General features: G+C 42.2%; 2 protein-coding genes across 15 annotated transcripts in view; one reads left to right on the top strand and one right to left on the bottom strand.

The window, feature by feature from the left end:
• DOCK9 (dedicator of cytokinesis 9) overlaps positions 1-12,774 on the bottom strand; it is a 291,193-nt gene that overhangs the window by 221,389 nt on the left and 57,030 nt on the right. The gene's annotated exons all lie outside the window — the stretch shown is intronic.
• On the top strand, positions 5,750-6,110 carry LOC125113638 (DNA-directed RNA polymerase III subunit RPC10-like). The gene has a single exon (XM_047756483.1). The coding sequence runs from the start codon at positions 5,750-5,752 to the stop codon at positions 6,074-6,076; it is 327 nt and encodes a 108-aa protein (XP_047612439.1). The 3' UTR covers positions 6,077-6,110.

The following is a 12,774-nucleotide window of genomic DNA, read 5'->3' on the forward strand; positions in this document are numbered from 1 at the left end:
AATTCTGTTAAAACAGGGCTCCAGGGAGTTCCCGTCGTGGCGCAGTGGTTAACGAATCCGACTAGGAACCATGAGGTTGCGGGTTTGGTCCCTGCCCTTGCTCAGTGGGTTAACGATCCGGCGTTGCCGTGAGCTGTGGTGTAGGTCGCAGATGCGGCTCGGATCCCGCGTTGCTGTGGCTCTGGCGTGGGCTGGTGGCTACAGCTCCGATTCAACCCCTAGCCTGGGAACCTCCATATGCCGCGGGAGCGGCCCAAGAAATAGCTGAAAAAAAAAAAAAAAAAAAAAAAACCAGGGCTACAGTGTCCAAGGTGATACCCAAATCCTGACATCAGGAGATCCTTGTCTGATGTGACATCACAATGCTGGAGAGAAATAACATGAATATTGCAGACTAAAACACTAAACACCTTGGTTAAAAAATATCTGCCTTGAGAGTTGCCATTGTTGCTCAGGAGTAACAAACACAACTATTATCCATAAGGATGCAGATTTCACCCCTGGCCTTGCCCAGTGGCTTAAGTATCCAGTGTTGCCATGAGCCGTGGTGTGGTTCACAGATGGGGCTTGGATGGGCATTGCTGTGGCTGTGGTGTAGGCCAGCAGTTGCAACTCTGGGTTCGACCCCTAGCCCGGGAACTTTCATATGCCGCAGGTCTGGCCCTAAAAATCAAAAAATAAAAATAAAAAAACTAACTGCCTTGAGATTTCAGAAAATTCACCAACTAACCTAACTTCTGTACTGTAAAGGAAACAATTTTTAAAATAATACTTAAGTGAATAAATAAATAAAGATGGGAGTTCCTGCTGTGGCAGAGTGGATTAAGAATCCAACTGCAGCAGGCACAGTGGGTTAAAGGAGTCAGTGTTGCCACAGCTGTGGCGTAGGTTGCATCTGTGGCTGGAATTCAATCCCTGGCTCAGGAACTTCCATATGCCATGAGTGTGGCCATTAAAAAAAAAAAAAGAGCACTGGGAACTATGTCTAGTCACTTATGATGGAACATAATAATGTGAGAAAAAAGAATGTATACATGTATATGTGACTGGTTCACCTTGCTGTACAACAGAAAACTGACAGAACATTGTAAACCAGCTGTAATGGAAAAAATAAAAATCATTATAAGTGAAAAAAAAGGTACCTAGAAATTTAAACTTAACTTACTATTATTACTTATTTTAGACATCCTGGCTACAGAAGCCAGCGAATACTATTAAGATACAAAAGATCACTTTTGAACTTTACAAAGAATCATAAATGATAACTAAGCAAAGCTAAAGCTGCTAGTATATTCTATTTGATTTACTTAAAACCCTAAGTTAATATTTAAAATAATGGAAGAGAATAAACAATTTCCTAACAATCGTTCAAAGGAAAAAGCACTGTTTTCGAGAGATACATTAATAAGCATTTAAGCAACTTGTATCAATTTTAAATATTAAATCATTTTCCAACCAACAAAATTAGTGGGCAAGAAAAGCAATAAAACATTTAGAGCCAAGAATTCAACAAGGCCAAAAAGAGAGTTTCATGCTAATAAAAGCATGACAAAATGAGTCATTCAAAATATATATGTGGTTTCAATGATTTTTCTGCCTCAGAATGATCTCAGATAGTTTAAAATGATAATTACTATGAATTCCGTCAGAGGACATGAATGGATGGATAATATCTATTGGCAACCAGCTCAGCTACCTACGGTGCATATTTCAATTCAGAGATCACATTTACTATCATATCGTGAAATATCACCTCTAACTTACACACACTCCCAAGACTGGATGTCCCCTTTGGGACGCAAACCCATGACTTCCTCTTCTGCCAGTGATACCTGGCTCTCCCAGTACCACCTCACCCTCAGATATTCCAAGTCAGTCATCTTCTAATATGACAAATCAGGACAGCACAGTAGGACCACACAGTGGGATGTTATTCAGCTGTAAAAAGGAATGAAGTACTGATGGATGCTGCAATGTGGGTGATGCAGAAAAAGTCATGCTGAGTGTAAAAAGCCAGGCGAAAAAGACCTCCTGTTATACAATTCTCTTTGAACAAAATGTCCAGAAAAGGTAAATCCATAGAAATAAAGTGTAGATTAGTGGCCACCAGGGATGGAGGGTGACTGCAAATAGCTATGGAATTTCTTTTAAGGGTAATGAAAATGTTCAGAAATTGGTGTTTCTAGCATAAATGTTGTCTCTACACAATATACAGTCTGTGGCTATACTAAAAACCACCCGAATGAACACTTTTTATTGAAGGAGTTGGTGTACAATATTATGTAAGTTACAGTGTACCATATAGTGATTCACAATTTTTAAAGGTTATAGTCCACTAATAGCTACTAAAAATACTGGCTATGTTCCCCATGTTGTATAAGGAACATTTTAAAAGGTGAATTTTGTGGTATGTGAATACAACAAAGAGCCTGACTCCTTTTTGAGGTTCTACTGCTAACAGCTTTCAAGGCTCACCTCTCTTTCTTCCCCTTGTGGGCGAATGATAGAAAGGGCCACAGTGGCACCCTCCTTCAACGCCAGTGGGAAATTGAGGCCACTCTTGGGGACCCTCACCCCAGCCTCACCCTCTAACCACCACAAAATCCTCAAGCTGGTCTCCCTTCTCTGCTCTGTCAAGTTTTTTTAGGACCTGCTTGGGCCCAGCCCTGCTTTTCTCAGAGAACTTCACTCTGGGTGTAATAAATCTTGTCACCCTTCTGGGGTGCATCCCGTTTATATGGAATGACTCCAACGGTAAATTAGATCTTAAGGAGTTCCCGTCGTGGCGCAGTGGTTAACGAATCCGACCAGGAACCATGAGGTTGCGGGTTCGGTCCCTGCCCTTGCTCAGTGGGTTAACGATCCGGCGTTGCCGTGAGCTGTGGTGTAGGTTGCAGACACGGCTCGGATCCTGCATTGCTGTGGCTCTGGCGTAGGCCGGTGGCTACAGCTCCGATTAGACCCCTAGCCTGGGAACCTCCATATGCCGCGGGAGCGGCCCAAGAAATAGCAACAACAACAACAACAACAACAACAAAAAATTAGATCTTAATAAAGCTGTTGTTTAAAATAGGAGGGGCAGGAGTTCCCGTCGTGGCTCAGCAGTTAACCAACCCAACTAGCATCCATGAGAACATGGGTTCAATCCCTGGTCTCGCTCAGTGGGCTAAAGATCCAGCAGTGCCATGAGCCATGGTGTAGGTCACAGACGCGGCTTGGACCTGGCGTTGCTGTGGCTGTGGTGTAGGCCTGTAGCTGCAGCTCCGATTAGATCCCTGGCCTGGGAACCTCCATATGCCATGGGTATGGCCCTAAAAAGACCAAAAAAAAAAAAAAGAGAGAGAGAGCACAGAGGATAGTATCTACTCCTCCTATTCCACAAGGTTCTCAAGTTCAAATACAATAACAGGAAAGAACTCAATGAAGAAATTGCTATAAATATGTAAATAGATGCTGTTTTCTATTTCATGAAGGATTACTACATGACGGCCACCATGCCTAACACAGTCACCAATGTCTGAATGTTGCTGGGGCCCCACTGCCCAGGAATACACTAACATGGGAGGTACCTGGGGCTGCCCTCGGAGCATGCATTTTCGATCTGGGAAAGGGGCTCCACGCTGTGCAAACCAGCGGAAAACCTGTACCAACAGTAAGTTCAGGGGAAGATTTGCTGGTCCCGATACACCTCAGCCCCTCAGCCACAGAGACCACACCAAACACTTCTCAGGTCCGAGCCTCCCCAGAGCACAGCCATCTAGAGCTGCTGCTCCCACTCACGGCTCTCTCCTCGCCAAGTGTCTTCCTGCTTCGAATCTCTTTGAAAAGTCCGAACTGTCTGGGCGGTAGACTTACTTAATACTTTCTCAGAAAGATGTAGATAAAGAAGACTCTGCAGGGACACCTAATACAACCTAGAACTATCAACTGAATTCATACAGATATAAGCCTTCAGACCTGGGGTCCTACCTTGGGAGGCTGGGAAGAGAGTGGCATTCTGTCCACTCCACGGTGCTGAAATGAAGACACCACGTAACCACACACCACACGTGGCACAGCCACCCTTCATAAACTTCAATAAGTGGAGTTGTGGGTAGAATGCAATCCAACATGTCATTCATTCTACTTAAGTATCCTTATGATGGCCAGTACATATGAAGAGCCTACCTCCATCCCCAACAGTCCATACTTCAAATATTAATGCAGTGAATTCTGCTGAACAAAGAAACCTTATTTAGGTTGGTCTGTCCACACCCTATTTTATATTCAATCAGTATAATCAAATGTGGGTAGAGTGCCTAGTGTATGGCCTAGTATATACCACATGCCCAATAAAATTGGTCTCCCTTCTCCCTTTTACCCCAAATTACATTTTTTTCTTCGACATTAAGAGTAAAAAGTCAGACAGTTATTCCAAAAAGATAAGCATCCCTTAAATAAAATGTATGCACAGGAGAAAATAAGATCTAATAAATTCAAACTATACTTTCTATTATTGATTAAAAAATAATTAAAAGAGAGAAATGTGGGTGTTGGAACAGGAAAAGGGAATTAAGATAGTTGGTGAAGATGTGCAGGTTTCAGCAAAGATCATTAAAAAGATTTTTTTTTAATATGGGAATTATGGAAGTGTTTTTAAATAAAAACTTTTTTTTTTTTTTTTGGTCTTTTTGCCATTTCTTGGGCCGCTCCTGCAGCATATGGAGGTTCCCAGGCTAGGGGTTGAATCGGAGCTGTAGCCGCCAGCCTACCCCACAGCCACAGCAACTCGGGATCCAAGCCACGTCTGCAACCTACACCACAGCTCACGGCAACGCTGGATCCTTAACCCACTGAGCAAGGCCAGGGATCGAACCCACAACCTCATGGTTCCTAGTCGGATTCGCTAACCACTGAGCCACAACAGAAACTCCAATAAAAACTTTTTTAAAAAAATAAGGAAAGTGTACATTTTCCCACCAGTGTGTATTTCAGGAAGGTAAATCTCAAAGTCTGAATGGAGGGGAGAAGACAGACTTATTGGGTATCTCAAATCTTTTACCCATTGTTCATCTTCCCCACCTCAGGACCCGGCAACGCCAGGAGCATCCCCTCCAGGGGAGCAGAGATGAAGGTGTGTAAAGGACAACGGTGCAGAGGAGGGTGTCAGGCCCAGAGAGGGATCTGGTCTGCACTCCTGTCTGCTCCACTGCGGGAAACCATTAATTTTGCTTTTAAAATGTATCTCTAAAGTCATGACCACATAAAGTACTCGAGTCATGTCTTCTGCTAACAGCAATACTTAAACGTTCTCAGAAGTAGAGATTGCAAAGTTACACAGGTGTCTTCCTGCTGGTGCTGGAATAGAAAGGAGGCAAGCACCCCCTGCGGGGCGCTCTGAACACCGGCACACTCACCAGGTGACCAAAAAGGAGGAGAAGCAGCCAACTCAGGCTCCTTGGAACTGAGGACCAGAGACTTCCCCAATGTGACCAGAGACAACCCCTCTCCTCGAAAGAGGGAGAGAATCCTCCTTTTTTGGCAGGAGATCAAATTAAACAACTTTTAAAATAAAACATCTCCTAAAGAAAGAAAAGTTTGGGCTAAGAAAACCAACTTACTTTCTGGTAGGAATGTGAAATGGTGTAGCCACTGAAACTGGGTAAAGCAATTCCTCACAAAACTAAACAGAGAATTACCTTATGAACCAGCAATTCCACTTCTGGGCCAATCCCCCCCAGAACTGAATGCAGAGGGCAGGGCCACCACGATGCTGCTCTTCTGCCCAGGCTGTGGGAACGGGCTGGTTGTGGAGGAGGGTCAGCGCGGCCACCGCTTCGCCTGCAACACCTACTCCTGCACGCACAACATCACCCACAAGGTAGTAAGTCGGAAGTACCCAAAACTGAAAGAAGTGGATGATGTGCTTGGTGGAGCAGGTGCCTGGGAGAAGGCTGACTCTGCTGCAGAGCTGTGTCCCAAGTGTGAGCATCCTTGTGCCTCGTTCATGCAGCTCCAGACCTGCTCTGCAGATGAGCCCTTGACCACCTTCTACAAGTGCTGCAATGCCCAGTGTGGACACCGCTGGAGGGACTAGGGCCAGGATGGCCCAGCTGCACCAGCATCTACTCACCTTATTCCCCAGGAGGGATTCCCAGCACGAGAGGGAACTGTGTGTTCTGAGGGTCTTTGCTAGTGTGGCAGAAAGCCAGCCTTCTTAGAGTGGCCAGTCAGGGGGTCAGGAAATGTGGCCTATCTCGCAATCGGTGGATTAATTTGTTAATGTCCAGGGAGACTTAGTGTGTGGGGAGGAGTGGCCACACTAAGTGCATCTTGTTTAAGGTTCTGTTATTTGTCTTTTATGTTTATTGGGCAATGAACATTCTTTCACCATCAGCTGACATGTGTTTGCACAACTAATAAAGTAAAACTTATTTAGAACATTAGCTGTCCCTAAGTATTCAACTGTTAATTGCAAACTTATTTGATCAATATTTATTCTGAATATTTAATTAAAAGTTTGCTATCAAAAAAGAAAAGAAGTGAAAGCATAATTCCAAAGAGGTATTTATACATCCACATCAGAGCAGCACAAGAGCCAAGAGGTGGAAGCAACCTAAACATTCATCAAAAGAAGAACAGATAAAGTGTGGCACATACTTGCAGCGGAATATTATTCAGCCTTAAAAAGGAAGGAAATTCTGACACATGCAACAGTGTGGACGAACCTTGAAGAGAGTACGCTTAGTGAAATAAGCCAGTCACAAAAGGACAAATACTTTATGAGTCCACCTAAACGAGGTCCTTAGAGTAGACAAATTCATAGAAACAGAAAGTAAGAGTGGTGGGAGTTTTTATTTACTGGATACAGAATGTTTGTAATGATGAAAAAATTCTGAAGACGGTTGCACAACAATGTGAATGTACGTAATGCCATAAACAATACTTAAAATTTTTAAGTGATAAATTTTATGTTATGTATATGGCATGCTATGTATATCTTAAAAAGAAACAACAACAACTTACTTACTAGGCACTGCTTTCCTAGACTTCCAGAAACACTGATGTGAAATAACAGAAAACCAGGAGAGTAACTAGTCTTTTCTCCCCTTCTCTCTCCCTGCACCACACAAGGGGCAGATAAGCCCAAGGAACAGGCTTCGTACACTTATCTTCCTCCTATTTCAAAGCATTTACATTAGATTAGTTTATATAACTAATAATGACAGTATTTCCTCATTCCACTGGGTAATGAACTTCTTAGAAAAATCCTTTGAAATATATACCGTCACAGAAAAAAGATAGCTGAGATTTAAATTCCTGGTTCATAGACAACTTCTACTTCTTTATTTCAAGCTACAAAATGAATGAACCAACAGTGTTTATACAGGTTCTGATTCATCCCTCAGCTCAGGAAGCTGCGGGCAAAGTCAGAGCTTCAGTCACTGTTATGGGAGGTGTGGAGCAAAACCATGGCTTCTGAGGGAGCTCAGATTATTCTGAAGAGAAACCAATAAATCCGTAAATGCTGATGCCGTATGAGAAGCTGCCAAAACAGCTCACCTATCTGCAGGGGGAAGGGCTTGGTGAGGGAGGCTGATGCACCAAAGACCACAGTGAACACAGCACGCGCCAACATCCAACTGTAAATGGGATACTAAGTGAAACACGAGGAAGCAGAGCAAACTCGGGAGGACAAATGGCGAGAACTCACAGGGACGTCCTCTTGGCCTCTGCTAGCCTCTTCCAAGGAAATTCTGTTTTGGGCAGACAGCTGAAGAGACCACGTAGTGGCAAGATACTGAGTTAAACCACAGAAAAGGTACACAGCATGATTCGTGTACAAATGCACTCATGAAGCACTTCATGTGCTTCAAAAATGGAGTTATGGCCACTGGAACGTTGTCATTACATGTGAAGAGAGGAAAAAATTCAGATCCCACATACCTCAAGTACTTGTATCTTACATTGTAGCAGCAGAATATCTGAAATTTTTACACTCACTGCACCAGTTCAGAAATAGTGTCTCAACATGAATGAGAAAAGGAAATAAAAAGGCTAGTATAAAGTTTGAATTTGCCATTTTAAAAACTATTGCAATTACACTTCAAAAAATAAAAAAAAGATCATATTTGTGGTTACAAAAGGCAGGGGATGGGGGAAGAGGAATTGGATGAAGGTGGTCAAAGGTACAAACTTTTTTAAAGAAAAAAAACAAAATTAAAATAAAAAAGTAAAAGTATTGCAATACAATTGAGATTTTAACTAGATTAATCAAAAGGTAAATAGTAAGAAAATAAAGATATCATAGAGGTTACTTCTCCAAAATATAGGAGGGGAAAATGCAATTTTTCAAGCTACACAGTAACATATGTATTCCTTTATCCAGGCTAGTCAGTAAGAAGAAACTAGATATACCATACATTCCCCACTTATGAAGGCTCATGAAACTCCATCTACCTGAGTCCTTACGATGTTTTAATTTATTTTTACAAAGACACAAAATTCAGTGCCTTCAACAGACTCTCTTCTATATTCAGCCTATGGGTGGAATATGGCTTAACTATAATTGCGTTTTAAAAGAATGTGGAGTTCCCACTGTGGCTCAGCGGGTTATAAACCCAACTAGCATCCATTAGGATGTGGACTTGATCCCTGGCCTTGATCAGTGGGTTAAGGATCCGGTGCTGCTGTGAGCTGTGGTGGAGGTCACAGACATGGCTTGGATCCCATGCTGCTGTGGCTGTGGTGTAGGCAGGCAGCTGTAGCTCCAACTCGACCCCTAGCCAGGCAACTTCCATATGCTGCAGGTGCAGCCCTAAAAGGCAAAAAAAGAAAAGAATAAATAAAAATTAAATAAAAATTAAAATAAAAGAATGTTACTTTGACCAAACATTCTCTGATGTGTAAGTGGATTTCACTATGTCAAGGAAGTGAAAAACTTTTCTGGGAAACCAGTTTCCACATAACAGTTGGGCAGATTACAGATACTGCCATCCCTCGATGCCAACTAAAACCAGACAGAACCCAAAGATAACATACAAATGGCCAAAAACCAAATGAAAAGTCATTGGAGAAACACAAGTCAAAACCATGTGACAGCACTTCGTACCTACGAGGACGGCTAACATTAAAAAGACACGTCAGTAACAAGTGTTGGGGAGGATGTCACACGCTTTTGGTAGAAACGTAAAATAGGGCAGCTACTTTGGAAAACAGGCAGCTCCTCCTTAAGCACAGAGTTACCGTAAGACCCAGCAATTCCATTCCTAGCTATATACCCAAGAAGGTTGAAAACATGTTCACACAAAAATCTGTGTATGAATGTTCTTAGCAGTATTACTCACAATAGCCAAAAACTGGAAACAACTCAAATGCCCACCAACGGATGAATGGATGAACAAAATGCTATGTACCCATACAATGGAATATTATTCAGCAATAAAAAGAAATGAACTTCTGATCCATACTACAACAGATGAACCTTGAAAACACTATGCCAAGTGAAAGAAGCCAGTCACAAAAGACAACATATTGTATACTTTTGTTAGTATAAAATGTCCAGAATAAGCAAATCTATAGAGACAATAGATGAGTGACTGTCTGGGGCTAGGCAGCTGGGTAGGGCAGGATTAGGGGGCAACAGCTTAGGGGTACAGAGTTTCTTTCGAAAGTAATAAAAATGTCCTCAAATTGATTATAAGGATGGATACATAACTTTGTGAATATACTGGAAACCACTGAAGGGTACACTTTAAAGGGTAAATTGTATAATACATAATGTCTTCCGTTGTTAAAAAACTTAAGGCCATATGAGGGACAACACAGGCAGAACATTCTTTGAGCTAAATCATCTTTTTGATCTGTCTCCTAAAACAAAGGAAATAAAACCAAAGCAAAGGAAACCACCAAAAAACAAAAAGACAACCTACTGAATGTGAGAAAATATTTGCACAGGATATAACCAATAAGGGGTTAATATGTAAAATATATAAATACCTTATACATCTCAACACCAAAAAAACAAACAAACTGGAGTTCCCTGGTGGCTCGGTGGATTCCCTGCGCTGTCACTGCTGTGGAGCAGGTCTGATCCCTAGCCAGGGAACTTCCAAATGCCACAGGCACAGTTAAAAATAAAAAATAAAATAAAAAATGGGCAGAAGACCTGAATAAATATTTCTCCCAAAAAGACACGCAAGAGGCACACAAAAAGATGCTCAACATCACCAATCATTAGGGAAATGCAAATCAAAACTACAACAAGATATCACCTCACACCTGTCAGAATGGCTAACATAAAAATAAATACATAAATAACGAATTCTGACAAGGATGTGGAGATAAGGGAGCCCTCAAACGTTGCTGGCGGGAATGTAAATTCATACAGCCACTGTGGAAACAGTATGGAGGTTTCTCAAAAAAATGAAAAATAGAACTGCCATGTAAGCCAACAATTTCACTCCTGGGTATATATTAAAAAAAAAAAAAAATACTAACTCAGAAAGATAGATGTACCTGAATGTTCATAGCAACACTATGTACAATTGCCAAGATATGGAGGCAACCTAACTGTCCATCAACAGATGAACAGATGAAGATGCAGTACATACATGCAATGGAATATGGCTCAGTCGGAAAAAAGAATGAAATTTTGCCATTTGCAGGAACATGGATGAACTTGCAGGGTATTATCCTAAATGGAATAAGCCAGACAGAGGACAAATACACTATGCTATATTACTTATATGTGGAATCCAAAAAGTACAACAAACTAGTGAATGTAGTTAAAAAAAAGAAAGAAAAAAAAAAAGCGGACTCACAGATACAGAGAATCAACTGGTGGTTACCAGTGGGGGAGAGGGGAGGGGGAGGGGCAAGGTATCAGTAGGGGATTAAGAGGTACAAACATTAGGCATAAAATAAGCTCCAAGGATGTATTACTGTTCAAGGGGAATATAGCAAATATTCTATAATAAGTCTAAATGGAGTATAACATTTGAAAATCGTGAATCGCTACATTGTACACCTGTAACTTATTAAAAAGATTGAATTGCTCCTGAAAGCATTTTATTCTCAACACAGCTCTCTCTCCAGAGTGTATCACTGCCTCCAACACAGCCAACTCCCAAAAGTGTTTTCCTGGCACTGTATATGGGAGGGACAGTACAGAAGAGAATGCTGAGATGACTTCGTCAACAATGGCCAGTTAAAGCTATTCTGCTTTAAATTTGTAGAGCACTTCAGGGAAACCTTTTGAGTCAATAACTTTGGCTCATTCATTCTGTTAGGCAAGGGCTGGGCCTGAGGGTGGAGACATCTATCCCAATTCACTCTAAGAAGTTTATTTTGCAGATCCAGTCCCACAGAATTTTCATCTCTGCTTTAACCACAAGGCTCTCAAGATCCAAGTAAAAATATCATTTGGAAAGAAAGTCAGAGAAGGGGTGGAAAGAAATAGATTATAAACAGGGGTTCTGAAATTTTATTCAAATCACATAACTGACTCGATTTACGTCACCTTAGTCACCTAAACAATGGAGGCGATTTACATAGCAAATATAAACCTTACGGTGAAATTTACAGAAAAACACCATGTAAACAGTGCTGGGCACATCTTTAACAGAGTTCATTGCCTGGACCTACTTCCCACTACCTGCCAGATGCTGAGTGCAGAACTCAGCCACTTGGTCTCACTTAAACTTCTAAACAACTCTGAAAGTTACATTTTATAGGTGATCTCACTCATGATTGCCATCCTTTGACTTGTTAGAAGTAAACAAGATTTCCAGAGAAATCCACCCTGGTGGGTAGGACCACTGCAGGACTGCAGCTGACACTGACATGTCATGTGTGGCCTGGAGCTAACACATCACAGGAAACTAGAGGGAAGAAACCCGCAAGTCCCAATGTCTCCTTGGACCAGTAGTTTTCAAAGTATTGTCACCATGAATTATATTAAGAAATGACCAAATGGCGCAGTGGTTGACGAATCCGACTAGGAACCATGAGGTTGCGGGTTCAATCCCTGCCCTTGCTCAGTGGGTTAATGATCCGGCGTTGCTGTGACCTGTGGTGTAGGTTGCAGATGCAGCTCGGATCCTGTGTTGCTGTGGCTCTGGCATAGGCTGGAAGCTACAGCTCCGATTCAACCCCTAGCCTGGGAACCTCCATGTGCCGCGGGAGCAGCCCAAAGAAATAGCAAAAAGACAAAAAAAAAAAAAAAGAAATGAATTTTAAATCATGATCCAATAAGTATACATATGAGTATTTCCCCCCCAAATATGTGTCCTTGAACATGTTACACTGTATTATTTTCTACCCCAGCCTCTCCAGTCTATGGAGCTCCCTGGAAGGAAGGGAAGAAGGGACGGAAGGAAGGGAGGTGACTGGCCACAGTCCAGTAAGCACAGGACCGCCATGCTCATGACCTGCCATTTGAAAACGTCACACGTACCACTTACGAAGCAGCGTCTGTCAGCACTTGGAACTCACCAGTCTCACCACACTTCCCATTCCCTACAAGCAACTGCCCCAAGAACAAAACAGAAGGGCCAACTGAAGACAGGAGTTGTAAGGACATTCCGAAAGGATGCCTTTCCATCTCACACGATGTACTACATACGCTTTGAAGCAGCTGTCTCTCCCCAAGCCAGAAGACACTGGTTCCAGAATCAAGGGGCAGAGGCAGGAGTGGACACGCTATTGCCCTAATAACACCCTCCATCTCTGCTGGTACAGAGGGCCTGGTTATAAAGGGAAGAATGCTTCCATGAAAGGGAGATGACAATGCAC

The sequence above is a fragment of the Phacochoerus africanus genome, chromosome 13 (assembly GCF_016906955.1).
Source record: "Phacochoerus africanus isolate WHEZ1 chromosome 13, ROS_Pafr_v1, whole genome shotgun sequence".
NCBI classification, from domain to species: domain Eukaryota; kingdom Metazoa; phylum Chordata; class Mammalia; order Artiodactyla; family Suidae; genus Phacochoerus; species Phacochoerus africanus.